Genomic DNA, 18,157 nt, shown 5'->3' on the forward strand with positions numbered 1-18,157 from the left:
GGCCAGTCCTGAGCTCGATTTATAAAATTCAGTCTCACTAGCCTAGGAACATAGGGCCCTTTTCAACAAGGGGCCTGAGGGTCAAAAAGAGAAGGTCCCCAGATCCAAATCTGTGCTGCCTGAGACCTGGGCTGGCCACATCCCCATGGTGGGACTCGGGGTGCCTGCTCCGCCCAGACGAGCTGGTCAGGGCCAACGTGGCCCTGGAGCCAGCAGTGATGCTAACATAGCTATGAATGCGTTGTCATGCCATCCTGGCTGCTTTAGTAGCGCCTACCCTCCTTGCTTATGGGGTGGGTGGGGCGGGGGCGCAGAGGGCCCTAGGCCTCCCCCTTCTCCGTATGTCTGGTGTCTGCGGAAGGGGCTGTGTTGGTGCCAGGAGCCTGCGGGGCAGCCAGAGTGGGCATGGGGCTCCTGTTTCAGCCCCCCGTCACCGTGGAGAGGACACGGCCATCTTGTCAAATCTTGCTTTTTTTGGCTAGCTGGGACTGTTAGTAAAAAGCAAGGCCTTTTACGAATAAAGAAGTGAAGTACACAGGGCCTGCTATCAGCCAAAAACAGGGCCGAGCAGCTGCCGCCCTACCTGCATGTACCACCGAGAATGTACCCCTTTCTGAAACTGGGCCCTAAAATGTGACGGGGGGCTCATCCTGACTTGGGGGAAACAAGGGGTGGTTGTCCTGTCACCGTCTGTCTGTCCAGCATTCTTCCTGGTGCTGCCAGCAGAAAACAAGTCTGCGTGCCAGGAGAGGGTCCTCTCCTGGGGGTCCACCGCCAGCCCGCAGAGCAAGCAACACACTTCGTGGTTGCTCTGGCCTCATCGACACGGCTCCGGCCTGGTGCTGGGCACCTGGTGCACGTTCCTGTCCAGGGGCCACAGGCACCATTGCGATGGGCTTGCACACCCACACACGCATGCACACCTGTGCACACACATGCACACACACTGCCTCCAGAGAGCTCTGCTGTTTTTATTTATTTATAAATTTTTTTATCCTCACCTGAGAACATTTTCTCATTGCTTTTTAGAGAGAGAGAGGAAGGGAGAGAGAAACATTGATGGGAGAGTGCAGCATCGATCGGTTGCCTCCCACATGCACCCCGACCAGCGATCCCACCTGCCCAGACCAGGGACCAAACTCACAACCTAAGTATGTGCCCCAACTAGGAATGGAACCCGAAACCCGTCAGTTACGGGATGACGCTCCAACCAACTGAGCCACACTGGCCAGGGCAACTCTGCTAGTTTTTTTTAAAAGCTGAAACATTTGGAACTGATTTGGTGCCTTTTTCTGTTGTTGAATGAAATTGCTGTTAACCACCAGAATTTCTGCAACTTGAGGACCATGGGGATTTTGCTCTCCTCAGGCATTACCTGGCACGTGCCGAACCTGTGGTCACAAAGCACAGGCCTGTGAACAGACACAGCCCAGACAGGCCTGCTGGCCCACCACTCCTGCATCCCCCTGCCCCCACAGCCCTGGACCCACTTCCGGAGAAGGGCCTGCCTCTCCACCTGGCCCTCCCTCTACACTCGCAAGTAGAAATAAGCAGAGCTGCTGGGAGCCCCTGGGGCAGACTGGGAGAGGCCTGCTGCGTGTTCCCCACGGCTGTGGAAACCCACTCAGGATTCAGTTAAACACAGAGATCGATGAGCTAGATTGGTGTGGATGCAGGGTCAGGTGAGACGTAGTCACATGTCCGGTTCCCAGCCCTGCCTGCTGAACAGCCCAGAGACAGTGATGCCCAGGCCAAGGTGAGTCCAGCCTCAGTCAGAAGGACCCAGCTACTGGGAGAGACAGCTGTGCCCAGAGCTCGGCAAGCAGGGGTTCAGGTGACCCTAGAGCATGTTTAGTGCCAGAAATTAGAAAAATGTTCAGAAAGTGGTATATGCCATCAAAACCCATGATCCATGATTATAACCCACTGAATAAAATAACTCGCATGTCCACACTGGCACCAGTAAATACATGGAGAGGCAGCACAGCCTCTCCTTACAGAGGAACACCACGCAGAAGGACTAGTGGGCCCAGAACTCACTATTCAAATGCCATTGGGACAACTGACTCCAGCAAGGTCATCGAAGGTGCCGAAGATGGAGCATTCGGGTGTAACGGGTTATTGTCGGGCCTCACACTGCAAAGGGGAGAGCAGAAGCTCTGCAGAGAAGGGCCCTGGCCAACATCCCTTACCCTAGAGATCCAGGTGGAACCGCCTGTGCTAAGACACGTCGACACCAGGGCGCCTGTCACTCCTGAGGTCTTCCTGCCACAAGCAGGTGCCCCAGCCTACCGCGAGGAGTGTCCTACAAGTGAGCATGCACCCCAGACCATCAGTCCCTAGTGCTCGGGGGGCCAGAGAGACGTGGGGGCGAAAGGTGGTATGTGGCCTGGGACTTCCTCTCATTTAAGGTGTTAACTGGCGACTGGCCTGAGTCCCGGGCTGTGAGTGCTGCTGCACACACCGGAGAACACCCTTCTGGGACATTCACCCTGAAGTGCTCAGGGCGCTGGGTGTTGTGTTTCTGCTGACTCTCAGATGGTACAGGAGACACACCAGTGGCGGGAGAAGGAGGAAGGGGGGTAACATGGAAACATTTGGGAGTTAAGAGATTTTCTTTACTGTTCTTACAACTTTTCTCTAAGTCAGGAATTGTGTCCAAATGAAGTAAAAAGTTAACAGGAAAACACCTTCCCAGGTGGGTCAGCGACCCTTCCACAGCTGCCATCCTACTTCTGAGCCGAGGAGGGTGGGTGGCCAGGCAGCCAGGAGCTCTGCCATTTTGGGGGCTTCTCGCCACAGCCGCTCGCTCACAATGAGTGTCAGAGAGAAGGCCCACACTGTTCAGGGCGCCCAGGCCGTTGCACTTAGACCAGTGTCTCCTCACAGTCAGCAGTCACCTCTCTGTGCCCATCACACAGTAGGCCACCAGCAGGACAGCCGCCTCCTCGTGCCCACAGCGAATCTGAGAGGAAGCTCAGGGCAGAGGTAAGAGCCAGGCTGCAGCCAGGCCCAGTGCTGGGGCCGGGCCACATGGCAAGGGAGCAGGTCGGGGAGACACTGTGGCTGGGGAGCAGGTCACAAGGGGCTGGGGCCAGCACTCCTGTGGCTGTTGCAAGAGGCACTTTCTTTCTCTGGGACCTAAATCATGTGTAATGAGGTCAAGTGTGTTTAATGTTATTGGAGCTGTGCTGGCACACCAGCGATCACCTGCTTGTGTCTCTAGCACAGCCGTGCCCTGACAGTGGCCATTATTGCCTGCACAGCAGCCTTTGTGTCTGTAGGGTGTGTGTGTGGGTGTGTGTGTGAGCACGCATGCACGTGCAGAGAACATACGTCCCCAGGAGGGAGAAGGGCGCCAGTGAGTGCTCGGGAGCATGAGGAGGCCACAGGGCCAGGCCCAGGCAGGGGTAGGAGTGGGTGTGGGTGTGGGCGCAGCAGACCTCCACCCGGTCGGAATCGCCGAGCTTCTGCATACAGGAAAGGCAGCAGCTCATGTGAGAGGCGGGGCGGCAGGTCCACCTGGGCCTGGAGCCCCAGTGCCTGGTGTCCTGTCGGCGTGGAGGCGTCCCTGTGCACCGTGAGACCCATGCCCTTCACCAACAGCTGAGTGTCAGGTGGGGCCTCCTCAATGGGGCAGCGAGCCCAGTCCAGGCCTGTTCTGAGCCCCGTGGATAGCAGCGTACCCCGCCCCACACGGCGTCAGCACAGTCAGCCCATCTGCATGACCTGCTCCCAGCCTCAGCTACAGGATGGGGGGTGGGGGAGCACAGGGCCTTGTGGTCAAAGGTACAGGGCCTGTCAGCTGGGCCCTGGGGTGGCCAGCACCACAGTAGAGTCAACACTCGGGCCTCCTGGGGACACACACTCAGGGCGGGACCTGTTCCCCAGCCTTCTCGTCCCTCAGGTGGACATCGCTCGTGTGTAAGCATTTGCCTGAGACAGGCCCACAGTCCCCCCCCGACCAGCACCCTGTCCTCCGAACGGGGCTCCCCAGTGCCCGGCACTGCTCAGGGCTCTGACCACGGGCTCTTCCCCAGCATCTGGGCTCCTATGTAACCAGGACCTTTGAGGCTCCTGAATGGGTCTGTGTGAGAATTACAGGAGACCGTGCAGGGGAGGGTGCCTCTGATGCGCACCTCAAAAAGACCTAGACACATGCTCCCAGCACCCCTGTCCTGGCAATCTGTGTCTTGGCAGCGGGTGAGCTTCTGGAGGAGGGGCCGTGGCACTAGCCTCTCCCATGCCTTTTCCAACTAGACGGTCCCAGATCTGTCTTCCCCCAAAAGTTCCCTCTCCTTCCTAAACCAGCCAGTGGGCACCATGTGGTCAGTACAGGCCGGCTGGGGTCCCCTGTGAGCTAGGGCTTAGGGCACAGCTCACAGGCCACCTCCTGTTCCACAGACGCAGCCGGTGCCCAACCCCGTGGCCTACTTCCTGCACCGGTCCCCATGGTGGGTCCATCGCTTCGAGACGCTAAGCAACCATTTCCTGGAGCTCGTGGTGCCTTTCTTCATCTTCCTGGGACGGCGGATGTGCATCCTTCATGGCGCCTTGCAGATCCTGTTCCAGGTGAGTCACTGCAGACCCCTCTGAACATGAATGCGTCTTGTCAGTTCCCAGGGAAGACACTGTCGGGATTTAAAGTTTCTGTGTCCTGCTTATTGTTTGCTTTTATCACAGGTAACTTACACGCCACAATGGCAGTGCCCTTGCAACTTCGCCAGTCCCGCTCCTGGTTTTCCCCATGGTGTCTAGGGTCTGTGCCGTGGCAGGTTGCAGGCGCATAGGCAGCAGGGCCGGCCGCCCCTGCGCCGAAGGACCGGCTCCCTGGCCCAGCGAGATGCGGCTGGAGGTGGTTCGTCTGGCTGGTTGGTTTTTGTGGTTGCCTTTATCAAGTTCTCTTCTGTTTCTGCTTTAGTGGGAAGTTTTGTTCTGTGATTTTTGTTTTGGCTATTTTTAGTCCCAGAATGAATGGATGTTTAATTTTAACAAATGTTTTTTTCCCACCACCTGTGAGGTCACTTTTCTCCCCCTCAATCTGTTAATGTGGTGAATTGCATGAATACTGCTAATGTTGAACCAATTTTACCTTCCTAAGATAAACCAACATATTAATCATGCTGTGTATGTTAATGTTACTGGGTATGCTTTGCTAGCATTTGGTTTCAGATTTTGCATGGTTGTCGGTGAATGAGATTGGTCTGTAATTTCGCATCTTGCACGGGCCTTACTGGTTCCGCTCAGGCTGTCCTATCCCCCTCACCGAGCTCATGAGGGCTGGCCCCTTCTCTGCCTGCGATCGCGAGGACAGAGACGGCGCTCCTCTCGGGCGTCTGCGGCACTGACGGGGCCTCGGTGGCTGCCAGACCTGCAGAGTTTCCATTTTTCTGAAGGCAGCTTTAAGGCAAACATTTTCCTGGGAATTTGTCCATGTCACATGTTTTCAAATGTAAATGTATTAGCCAAGGAAAGTCATAATGCTCTCATATATTGGCGGAGTCTGGATTTGGTACCTTCTCTTTTCAGCCCGCGTCCTTCGGTCCGGTGTAGAGCAGGGTTCTCTCCAGACTGAGGCTGAGGCGCATTCTCTGGTGTCTTTATTTCTATGTTCGTTATTTTCTTTTCATCCCTTTTAGCTTTTCTTTGAGGTTTTTCTCATTCTGTTATTTTCCTCTTCTAAGTTATATGCTCTATTTCTTTCAAGTGAGTACATGCTCCGTTAACAAAGTCTAAATTTAACCCCCACCTTTGCCACTGTGATGGCCCTAAAGCCCTAGGGTGCTTTAACTGCCCCACCCCTACCTACTCACCTGCTTTCACTACCCTGGGATTTTAGCTCTTTTTTTGTTTGTTTATTTTTTAATCAACAGACTATTTTTAGAACAGTTTTAGATTTACAGAAAACTGAGCAGAGAGTATAGAGGATTCCCTTAGCCCGCTCTCTCCGGGCACAATTTCCCCTTAGTAAACATCTTCTGATACATTTGTTACAGCTGATGAGCCAGCACTGATACTTTATCATTAACTGAAGGTCACAGTTCAGGCTGCCCTCCGCTCTGGGTGTTTACTTTCTGTGGGTTTGGACAGATGTTCAACGTCATGTAACCACCATTTAGCATCACACGGAGGACGACGTCGCTGCCCTAACAATCCTCTGCGCTCTCTAGATTCATCCCTCCCGCTGCTCCCCAGCCCCCGGCAACCACTGGTCTGTTCACTGTCTCTGTAGTTTCCCCTTTCGCCGAGTGTCATGTAGCTGGAATCATCCAGGATGTGGCCTTTCAGGCTGACTTGTGTCTGTAGTAATATGCATTTGAGGTTCCTCTTGCCTTCTCGTGGCTTGAGAGCTCTTTCCTCTCATTGCTGAGTCATACTGCACTGTCCAGAGGGACCACCGTTCATCCGTAAACTATCACAGTTGGCCGGATACAGAGCCCTGGCCACCCAGCACCCCTTGCCGCAGCCAGGGCATCAGTGCTGTGCCCGCTCCGCACCCCGTTAGGCCGCATGGCCCTGTGGTCTCAAGCCAGTGGGAGGAAGCTCCAGGTGGAGGCTTGAGCGTCCGCCAGCAGGGGCGCCACCTTATGCTGCACCTTCCCCTGTTGTCTGAGGATGCCCAGCCCATGGCTCCCACCTTCCCTTCTGGACAGAGAACATAGGTCTGGTTCCTGAGGCCGCTCAGAGGACCCACACGGCGCCCGGCCTCGGGAGGAATGAGGTCTACTCTGACTCCACGGCCCCCGAGGTGACCGAGACCCACTCTGGGGCAGCAGGGCGGTGATCAGTCGCCGCTTTCGCTGCAGTGAGTCAGCGGAACCTGCTCAGGGCTGCACCCTCCACAAGGTCTTCGAGGACCCCCCAGTATCCACCAAGCTACATGACTGGCTTTCTGTTCGAGTAATCCAAAGCCGGCTTTGACAAGCACTAATGAGCAAGTTGTTATATTACCTTAAAAAAAAAAAAAAAGATAACCGAAGGAAGTTTGGTCTCCAGTGCATGTGGAAAATCACATCCGGAAAGAGCCCACACAGACCATGTGACCAGTGGCCTCGGAGTGCCCTTGATTGCTCACAGCACGCTTGGCTGAGTCTCCTGGTCCATCTGGGCGAGGACCGGCTCTCTGGACGTGGCCTGGCAGTGGATCTGCATCCCGTCCCAGCCAGGGCACCCGACACCCAGATGGGGAGGGCTGGGGGGGAGGCCTCAGGGCTCAGGGGTAGATGGACCCCAGCAGCCTCAGGCCAGATGGCTAGGTCCAGACCCAGCTCTCAGGCCTGCTGCCTAGGTGGACAGGGGTGGACAGTGGTGGCACAGAAACCCTGGGCAGGGGAGGGCCAGGGCTGCACCTCAAAGGGCCTTACTGCCACCCTGCGGCTCTGAACATCATCCCAGAAGACCAGCCCATGTATTTGCCTTCCACTCCCTGAAGGCCCTGGGAGCCCCTGGTCCAGGCATATCCCCAGCATCGTCCACTCCAGCCCCATGCCATGCCCAGGACAAAGCAGGAGGACCTCAGAGCTGTGGCTCTTCTCCGAGGCCTGGTGTGTTGCCCCCTCAGGGGTCAGGCCTCAGCTGTCCAGAGCAGAGAGGACGAATGGCCAGCAGGCCCAGCTGCGGCATGTCCAGCCCCCTGGCAGGCCGTGTGGGGTTTCAGGGTTGGGGGGGCCACAGGGGGCCGATTCTCAGCAGGTGTTCAGCTCTCTGCAGGGTGGCTGCCCTGGGCCGGGCATGTCAGTCGCTTTGGGGAGTGGCACACATTAGGTGTGCACCGTGGGTCTGTGAGGTGCCACAGTAGGGGCCAAGCGCCTGTCTCTGTGCCTGAGACCCCGAGAGGCGGCTCTGGTTCTATTTGTTTCCGTCCGTCCCCTTGAGAAAGGATCGAGGATGTGAGCGCCTTACCTCCTCCCACGCCGAGTTTACACAGCTGCTCCAGAGGGTTCTGCAAGGCCATTGTCTCTGTGAAGAAGCGCACCACCCCAGCCTCAGACCCCTGTTCTAATCGCAGGCCTGAGGGAGAGACCCTGGAGGGGCAGCCGTTGGCTTCCACTGTGGCACTGGGCAGAGTTCCCATCCTGGCACAGGACGGGCACTCTCCAGGCAGCGGGCTCCTGGTCAGTGCACTCTCATCGTGGGTCCCAGGCCAGGTTCTCCTTCACCTCCCACCACATCCTGCTCTTTCTAGTCTCTGCGACTTTGGCCAGAGTCCTGAGGACAGGGTCCAGTGGGGCCATCCCCATGGCCATGGGCACGGAGAGCTGCCTCTGCCAGCCCTGCATTCCGGGTACCTGCCCCTGGATCCGGGCTGCAGAAAGCCTCCCAAGAATAAGCATGTGTCCTCAGCAAGGCTGTGCAAGCTGAGAGCCCAGCAGCGAGTTCCAGAAGCCCACCCTTCCCTCGCTGGAGTCCTGTTGCCTCATCTTAGAACATCTGCTGCAGCATCTCCTGGGCTTGAGAGCCAGCGCTCACCGCTCATCTGCCTGCACATCGTCCAGCTCCCGCGGCCCCAGCACAGGCCTTGGGCCACTGCCCCATTCAGGTCTCCTGCAGGCTGCGTCATGCACCGAGGGTGTGATTAAGCCTCTGCCAGCCAGTGTAAACACGGATGCCCGGTGTGATCTATTCATTTCCCTCAGAGGAGGTGCTGCAACGATGCCAAGAAAGAGCACAGACCCCTCGGCACATGGGGGCCGTGCACGTGATGCCACACCCCATTTTTATTAAAATATGGCCATCCAGATGGATGGGGCAGATAAAGGGGAGTAGGCCAGGCGGGGACACGCATGTGCCTGACAAGGACTCTGTGCATGGCCAAGTGACGTCCCCGTGGTTTCTGCTATTTTTTTTAGAAACAGGATTTTATCCCCAAACTGTGCCCTGTTGAACCTAGTTCTCCAGGAGGTCAGAGCCACCCAGCGGGACTCACGTAAGAATGACCCAAGGGGTTCTTAGAAAATATGCTGGTGCCGGGGCTGCCCCACCCAGACCCACTACGGCTGGAGCCCAGGGAGGGCCAGGCATTGCTCAGAGGTCACCCAGGGCCACGTGGCCATGCCTTTCAACGTGCACTCCCGAGTTCTCACCCAGATAAAACTGTCGGGCTTCTGGGATCCTGTTGGCACCTGAGCGTTCTGGAGCACGGTCATGTGGATCAGGCACAGGTGGGCGGACGCTCCTGCAGCTGTGCAGAGGACGACCTTCCTGGGGCTGGCCCACGGCTCCTGCACCCATGTCTGCAGCGCAGCTCACAGAGGCTGGGCTCGCACGGCCTCATCGAGAAGCAGGACAGGTGTCACCAGGCATTGATTCAAAGCTACTGTCCGTCAAGATAATGGTGCCAAATGGACAGCAATGCCACCTAGAACCTCAGGGAGAAGGCTTAAGTCCCACCTGCCTGGGCTGTGGCCTCGCGCATGCGGGGCCCAGGCCTGTGTCTGCCACAGTACCAGGCAGGGCCAGGCTTGAAAGTACCTGGGCTGCAGGGATACAGACCTCTCTCTGGTGATCATGTGGGGCCCTGGGGTGGCTCTTTGTTTTTTCCAATCCTCTTTTCAAAGGCTGAAGAAGACCCCATGTGGGTCCCATTCCTGCCTGTGCTAAACAGCTGGACCCCTTTCTCTGGGGGCCTGTCACTCAAAGGACCCTGCTCAGGTCTGCCAAGTATTGGTCACCACCAAACCCCCCCTATTCACCGTGGGTGGGTGGCACTGTGGATCACCAGGGATAGCTTGAGCCATCTGTCCCCCAAGAAGGCTCAGGTTGCAGCTAGCAAGGTGACAAAGTCCCAGATCAAAGCAGGGAGGGCCCCTGGAGCCTCTGCAGCGCATGCCTACAGGACCCGGGTGACAGCTCAGGGCCGATTTTTCATGACACTAGAGCATGGCCCTCACATGTCTGGAGTGGCCAGAGGACCCCCAGAGGCACCAGGAATCCCCCTGAGGGCACTTTTTCTTGTTGTAAATGGAAAATAACTTATTCGGAAAAGTAAAAGGGAAAAAGATCCATCACGTGCCCACCGATAGTCCTGTGTTTGGTTTCATTTTTCCTGTTACGGCTAGTGTTCAATATTATTTTACATTGGTTTCAGGTGTATGGCATAGTGGTTAGACAATTATGTACTTTATGAAGGGCCCCTCCAATAAGTCCGGTGCCCACCTGGCTCCATACACAGTGACCACAGTGTCATTGACTGTGTTCCTTGTGCTGGACTCTGTGACTGCCCGTCTGTAGTTACAGCCCCTCCGCCTTTTTCACCCAGTCTCCAGCCCTCAGCTTGTTTTCTGTGTCTGTGAGTCTGTTTTTCTCTTCTGTTTTTTTATTTGCTTTGTTTTTCGGTTTTTTTAGATTCCATGTATGGTGCAACCATATACTGTTTGTCTCTCTCTGTGACTTGTATCACTTAGCATGATACCCTCTAGGTCTGTCCGTGCTGATGCAGACGGTAAGACTGCGTTCTTTTCTGTGACGAGCAATATTCCTGTGTGTGTGTGTGCATCTCACACCTTTATTCATTCATCTACCGATGGACTCGTAGGTGGCTTCTATGTCTTGGCTATTGTAAATAATGCTGCAGTGAGCCTAAGGATTCATGGTTTAGATTTCTTTGTATAAATACCCAGAAGTGTAATCACTGGGTCATAAGGCAACTTCATTTCTAATTTTTTGAGGAATCTCCACAGTTTTCCACAGTGGCTGCAGCAATTTGCAACCCCGCCCACAGTGTGTGAGAGTTTCCTGTTCTCCAGACCTTCACCAAAACTGCTGTTTGTTGATTTATTGATGGTGGCCATTCTGACAGGTCTGAGGTGTTATCTTGCTGTCTTAATGTGCATTTCTCTGATGATCGGTGACACTGAACATCTTTTCATACATCTGTTGGCCATCAGTATGCTCTCTTTAGAGAAGAGTCTGTTCAGGTCCATTTTTTAAATAGGATTATTTGGGTTTTTGGTGTTAAGTTATATGAGTTCTTTACAGATTTGGGATATTAACCCCTTATCATATGTGTCATTGGCCAACATCTTCTCCCATTCAATAGGTTGTCTTTTCATTTTGTTGATGGTTTCCTTTGCTTTGCAAAAACTTTTGAGTTTGATGTAGTCCTGCTTATTTTTTTCTTTTATTTCCCTTGCCCGGGGAGACACAGTCCAAAAAAAAAAAAACAATACTAAGAGTGGTGTCACAGAGTTTGCTGCCTAAGTTTTCCTCAAGGAGTTTTATGGCTTTAGGTTATTACATTTAAGTCTTTAATCCATTTTTAATTCATTTTTGTGTATGATATGAGAAAAAGGTGTAGTTTTATTATTTTTTTGCATGCATCTGTCCAGTTTTGCCAACATTTATTGAAGAGACCATCTTTGCCCCCATTGTATATTCTTGTATCCGTTGTTGTATTATCCATGTAGGTGTGGGTTTATTTCTGGGCTCTGTTCTGTTCCATTGATCTGTGTCTGTTTTTACCTCAGTACCATACTGCTTTGATTACTATAGCCTTGTAATATAGTTTGATATCAGGTAATATAATGCCTCCAACTTTGTTCTTCTTTCTCAAGATTATTGTGGCTACTTGGGGCCTTTTGTGGTTCCATGTAGATTTTTGGTTTATTTGCTCTAGTTCAGTGAAAATTGCCATTGGTAGTTTGGTAGGGACTCCACTGAATCAGTAGATCGCTTTGGGTGCTATGGAAATTTTAATGACATTAGTTGTTCCTACCCATGAGCACAGTATATGCTTTAATTTGTTTGTATCATTTTCATTTCCTTTCTTCCCCTCTGGCTGCTTCTGCATCTTTCTCCTTGTCTCGGGTTTTCAGTAGTTTGACTTGATATACTGTGGTGCGAATGTCTTTGCGTTTGTCCTGCTTATGATTCCTTAGGCTTATTTGATCTGTGCATTTATAGTTTTCATCAGAATAGGAGGATGTTTCGACATAGTTTCTTAACTATTGTTTCTCCCAGCCTTCCCTTCCTGGGACACAACCCACGCATGCTTCAGACCAGAGCACGTCATCCCCAGCCGCTGGGCAGCCGCCCGGCTCTGGCTGCTCTGTGCTTCTTTGGTTGAGGAAGTTGTCACTCAGCTGCTAACTTTTCTCCTGTGTCAGTGTTGTCCGAAGCCTCTCCAGTAAATTCTCCATTTCCTATATCACCTTTTAAAGTCTCAAATTACCTCTTGGTTCTTCTTTATGATTTTCCTACTTCTCTTAGATATGGCCATATTTTCTTTTAGATCCTTTAGTTTACTGATGGTACCTGTTTCAACGTTCTCATTGGCTTGCACCCGGTCACCGCCGTTTCCGGTTCTGTTTCTGGGAGCCTGTCCTTGTCCCCCAGCTGTGGTTCTCGTGCTGCTGCTGACTTGCCCAAACTGTTGATTGGATACTGACCATTGTGTTGTGGTGCTGAATTCTCTCCTGAAAATCTGTTGATTTGCTTGCAAATCAGTTTGATCATCTTACATTTGTCTTCAAATCCTCTGAGTGGATCTAAAACAGCCTTCCCAAGGCTCTCGGCTGCCCTTCAGGCCGGCCTGTAGGACGGCCCAGGGACCTCTGCTGCCCACCTGGCTTCCACGAGAGGTCCACACGCGGGTTTGTCAGGGCTTGAAAGTCGCCCAAACCAGTGTGAACAGGGATTACTGCCAGGCCTCCTGGTGGTGCTCTCTCCCTGGCCTGTGGAGGCTCTTGGGAGCCTGTGAGCGCAGGGCTGGGCAGAGCCACCCGGGACCCTTGGGGTTCCTGCAGCTGCCTCCTGCATGCCCGCCAAAGGCTGTCAGGGATCTGTTGGTTTCCCTTCTTTCTTAAGTCAGGAGTCCTACGGGGCCCGCAGCCGAGTGTCACACACAGCTGCTTCGTCTGTTTTGTTCGGTGTCCAGCTGTTTGTGTTGGCAGCGGCGGCTCCAGCACTACTTCCTTCCTCTCGGCCTGAAGCAGGACTCTCTGGTGGAGCTTTAACCTTGAAAACTGTCGTCCCTGGAATGTGAAGTCAGAGCGAGGAGGCAGAAGAGGACAGCTTGTTCTTGGGCCCTTCTTCTGGGGGTGTCAGGGAGGGTGGAGGCCGTGTGCACAGCTACCACTCCCTGGGTGCAGCTCGGGGACACCCCGAGTCCATTTCCGGCCAGCTCCACCCCACACGGAGGAAGGACGTGCACACCTGGGAGCGTGATCCCAGTGGTTTCAGGGAAGCAGGCAGGACGGAGGTGCGGGTGCCACGCGGGGCCGTGTCTCTGGGGCTCTCCCCTCATCCTCGTCCCAGCTGTGGGGCAGACACCGAGTCTCATTGTTCAGGCCAGCCCTCATCTGGGGGCCAGACTCAGTGGCTCTGTCCTGATTATCCTTTTCAACATCCCCCACTCCACCCCCACCCCCACCGAGAAACCCCCAGGCTGCACAGACGTGGGCCCTGCCTGCCCCCGCCACGCCCAACCTGCCTGCCTGGAAGGGGGGGTGGGCCTGTGCCCTCCCCCGGAACCCGGGACTGTGACGGCGAACAGGCCGGCGTCCTCCCCCAGGGCCTGGCCAGGATGCTGCCCGAGCCTCGTGTTCTGGCGTTCAGACCGAGACGCGACACCTCATGGACTGCCTTTTCTTTGTTTCCTTCTTTGCTTTTTCCCTCAGTTTTTACATTTTCAGCCTAAAGGTTCATGTTGTTCTTTCTTCCAATTCATCCTGGAAACGAGAAACTGCCAGAGCACGTGCGGGCTGCGTCTCGCTCCTGGGACCCGTCCTTCGGCCCGAGGCCCGGGGCTGCTGCACTGCGGGGCTCTCAGCTGCCTTCTCCCGTAGTTCCCTCTCCGGGAAGCTGCCAGGCGCGAAGCCCCTGACTGTGCCAGCCTGCATCGTTCCCGCCGTCGGTCCTCCCATTTCCGCACCACATTCAGGCAGGATTTCTCACGTCCGTTTCTGAACCACCAACTCCGATTTCCGCAGTCTCCATTCTGCTTTTCACGTGTTACAGTCTTTCACGTTGTGCTCCCCATTATGTGAGGGTGTAGATGAATAGATGCTATTTATTGGTCAGGCTTCTTTCAAATTAGTGGCGTTTTGGCCTGGGTTTCTTTGGATGCCTCTCCCTGCACCAGGCCTTCTGGGGTCACAGAGGAGCCTCGAAAGGCCAGAAGGTGAGACTGGGCTCTGTGCGTGTGCAGGCAGGACTGGCCGGGAGGGCTCTGGCAGGCAGGCCCGCTGCAGGCGGACTCCCCGGGCAGGTCGGCCTCCCCCTGAGCCAGCAGGCCACCCTGCTCAGCCTTGCAGGTCATGGTCACCATGTCTGCTGGTGGTACGAGCATTGATGGAGAGAGTGTGGCCCAGACAGATCTCTCAGGGGTACAGGTAGGAGCTGGTACTCCGCCCAAAGGCTGTCAGCTGCAGAGGACAGTGTCACAGGGTGTCACAGGGCAAGAGGGCTCTTCAGGTGGAGAACGGTGAGAAGAGGGCAGCTGCCCGGTACCACCAGCTTCCTCTGGGGCCTGCTCTGTGCGGTCGAGGAAGGTGGGTTGCTCCCCACACACCCTGCACCCCATCCACCCTCCCCACCCACGAGGAGTGTGTCCTGGCCCAGCCAGCGGGGAACGTCTGGAACCGTGCCTCCCTGAGGTCTGAGGGCTGTGGAAAGGAGCTGGTTGTCCTCTCTTCATCCCTCTCTTGCTCTGTCTGCACTGGAGCTCTGAGGGGCAGCCATGTCACATTTTTAGTGGAAGGGCTGCCACACTCTGGGTCTCCTCGGCCTTGGCGGCCATCTCAGCCGTGAACTGGGCAGCGAAGGGCCAGCAGTGCTTTCTCACCTCGTGGCCCCAGACAGCAGCCCCTCAGGGTAGTGGCCGGTCCTTGTCCTGATCTCCACTGCACAGCGGGCCTTAGCTACCTGGTGGAGCCACAGAGAGGGGGGCTCTGGATGCAGCAGCCCAGCTGTCCACTGAGCCACACCAGACACGGTGTGAAGCATCCACCAGAAGGCGCAGAGCCACTGCAAGCCAGAATGTCAGGGCCAAGATCCCAGAGGCAGGAGCGCAGCAGAGCATCTGGGCTTCTGTGACACCCTCCCTGAAAGTCACTGTCACGGTTGAGAGACTCAGGAGCCGAGCGGGCACAGAGGTCTATGGAGATGAAAACCAGAGATCGGACCCACAGGAGGGAGAGCAGGAGTCGGATGCTCCCGTCCCATTGGGTTTGGCCCAGACGAACTGTGAAGGGAATGGGAAAGGGGCTGGAGCTGGAGGGGCCGCAGGACTCCAGGCATCCCGCCATGGCACCCCAAAGGGCCCGGTCGCCAGCCCCATACCCTCCCTGTGGTGGGAGAGGGGGCTGGGGAGCAAGGCTCTGACCCGCCCCACCTGTCAGCACCTCAGCTCCTGCCACAGCCGCACAGCCCAGGCGCCCTGTGGCCAGGCCGTCGGGGGCCAGTGGCGTCCACAGACTTCAGGAAGAAGCCCTCCTGCCCACAGTAGCCCTTGTAGCACAGACCTGAGGTGTGGGGACCCTGACAGGCCAAGAGGGACTGGCAGAAGGGACTGCTGGCCCAGAGCGGCAGCATTTCGAATGCATTTGTTAACATCATAGACAGAGAAGAATGAGAAATAATTATTTTTGGGCTCATAGCCAAGAAAACTAGTTTTCTGAGTTAATCCGGTGAGAGCTGTGAACCCACAACCTCTCATGTCATACATCATAAAACTCCGTCATGATCCATAAAGCTGGCCTGACCCAGCGACAGGCCGGCTCCTCCCGCAGACCCTCATTAGGCCGGCGTCTGTGACCTTGTGTTCCTCCCGACCGCCGACTGCTGGGATCAAGACCAGCTTTAATTAAAATTCAGCAATTAAGGGTCTGGGGCACCAGCCGAGTTTTGCTCAGCCTTGGAGAAGAGCTGAGGTGAAAGGGGCTGGGCCACACAGAGATGGCATATCCCTGCCCGCCATCCAAAGAGAACACACCCCTGGCGAAGGTAGGGCAGCCCCTCCGCCCTGCGTCTGTCACCTCGCCTCCTCCCCGGGCTGCCGCCTCTCCAGTGTTTCGGCAGCGACAGTGCCAGCCCGGCCGCCTGGGCGGGGAAGCGAGGCTCTGCCCCTGCAGGGCCGTTGGCTAGTTACGGTCTCGTTTCTTTCAGAAATGTGCGCACTTGGTTAGGTGTGAGATGTATGTACATGTGGAACGTCATGAAATTCCCTTTTTATTCCTCTGTTTCTATGGTGATTTTACCATTTTCATTGTGGTTCTGTTTACTTGCCCTTGTTTCATCCTTTCCTCAAAGTCCCTTCTGGAGAGTGTCCATCTGGCCCTTCTCCTCACGTGACAGACGCCCGTGCTCTGCTTTTCTGGTGCCGCGCCTGTCTGTCCTTCCCTCATCGCGTTGCGTGTGTGGGTCCCTGGCCTACTGGGCCCCTCCCCAGCTCCAGGCTCCTGTTTCCTCTTTTCAGAGGCCTGGGCTCGGGCAGCTCGTTTCCCTGTAGACACTTTACCCGCGGCCCCCGTGGACCCACCCCATTCCCTCAGTAGCCCAGTCATCCCAGACCCTGACCCTGACCCTTCCCACTTGCTCCAGCGCCTCCACTGCTCCCAGAAGGTCCGGCCGTCTTTCTGCTCTTCCCAGCACCTGGGGCTCCTGTGGGCCTGGCCCCATTCACCCTCGCACCCTCCTCTCCTCCCGAGCTGGCTCCTGGGCCTGCGAGGGAGCCGGCCCGATGGACTCCACACCGAGTCCACACGGAGAGAGGAGTTCTCGGCCTCACCTCGCGCTGCGTGTGGAACACTCACCCAGATGGGCCAGAGCTCCACCTGCGGCCTTTCAGGAGATCTTTATGACCTTGGGGTGGGCAAAGGTTTCTTAGATTGGAAAAAATTGATATCTTGGACTTCACAAAAAACTGAAACTTCATCTTTTGCAAAGACACCGTAACAAAAACCAAAGAGCGGGCCACAGGCGGGCAGGAAGTGATCACAGCCTGCGCAGATCGGACAAAGAGCTCTCACAGCCCAAGGAGTCAGCCGGTGGTTTGGCTCCTTTTAATGGGAAGAAAATTGAACAAGTGCTTCTCAGAGAACATGTGAAGTTCAGCAGCACAGGAAGTGACCCCTTGAGGTCACTGCTCACAGGGAGCCCCAGGTGAAATTAGCAAGCTTGCTCACAGGCCCAGACAGAGGCCGAAGGGCGTCCAGACCGCCAAGTGACCCAGCACGAGTCAGCACCTCTGCGTGAATATTCATGAAAACTTGACTCATGGTGTCAAGTCCCAGGGGTCCCTGACACTCACCAGAAGGCAGGCGAATACCCCTCCCCTGCAGTGTCCCTCTGTGGGGGGGTGGGAGGCCCTGAGTCCAGGGGCGCAGGTCTCAGGGCCTGGAGCTGAGCCCAGGAACCAAGCTCTGAAACAGGCAGAGAAGGGACACCACAGAAGTCAGCTCAGAGATGTCGGAGGTGGGGGGGGCGGGTTGGCACAAACAGGCCCCAGGAAGCTCTTGGGGTGGAAGTTCTGGCTTCTGTGGTGATTTACATATAAGTAAAGATGTCAAAAGCCATTGAACTATATATGCTAAAAATGGGTACATTTTATTGCTCATATCAGTAAAATCAACTTAAAAAAGAAGAGGGGCATGTCACGTTGGTCCCTCTAGCTCCCGTCCCTGCGGCATCTGCAGGGTTCCATTTGCACTGCGAGAGCGCGTTCTGTGGTCAGGTCTCTCCTCCCCACTTCCAGCCACCACCTTCTGCCCTGCTGCCCTGCATTCCGGGACACCCATGGTCCCCAGGGAGCTCACATTCCAGGGGCATCGGCCTGGCCTGGGGCGCCTCTGGTGGGCCAGGACCTCCTGCCACCACAGTCAGACCTGCTCTTACCAGGCCACCACCCTTGCAGGCTGGGCTTTCCAGAGGCACGGGGTTGCATCCCAGGCTGCACCCAAGCACACAGGCTAGTGGGGCCTGAGGCCTCCCCACCTCTCAGCCGGTCATCCGCTGTGGTCATTTGGAGTCCTCTCACCGAGGAAGCTCTGCGCTCGGCAGGCCCTATGGGTCCTGGGGGCTTGGAGAGCAGTGGCCTGTGTCTGGGGCGCATGGATAGGTCGTGAACCCAGAGGCCTCCTCTCCCCTCCCCTCAGGGAGGACCATTCACTCCCTGTTTCCCACCACCCAGCAACAGGGCATAGTCAGGCCAAAGGTGCCA

The 18,157-nt window shown here is 55.6% G+C and overlaps 1 protein-coding gene across 6 annotated transcripts in view; it reads left to right on the forward strand.

The window, feature by feature from the left end:
• The window catches only part of LMF1 (lipase maturation factor 1), a 109,277-nt gene that overhangs the window by 86,543 nt on the left and 4,577 nt on the right, over positions 1 to 18,157 (forward strand). For 5 of the 6 annotated variants that reach the window (XM_036021101.1, XM_028529412.2, XM_036021103.1 and 2 more), the window contains one exon: positions 4,405 to 4,572. The exons of the other annotated variant lie outside the window; for it this stretch is intronic. In XM_036021101.1, the coding sequence (XP_035876994.1) occupies positions 4,405 to 4,572 (168 nt within the window). The remainder of the gene's footprint in view (positions 1 to 4,404; positions 4,573 to 18,157) is intronic. 6 annotated transcript variants of the gene reach the window in all.

Source organism: Phyllostomus discolor, chromosome 3, assembly GCF_004126475.2.
Source record: "Phyllostomus discolor isolate MPI-MPIP mPhyDis1 chromosome 3, mPhyDis1.pri.v3, whole genome shotgun sequence".
NCBI lineage: Eukaryota > Metazoa > Chordata > Mammalia > Chiroptera > Phyllostomidae > Phyllostomus > Phyllostomus discolor.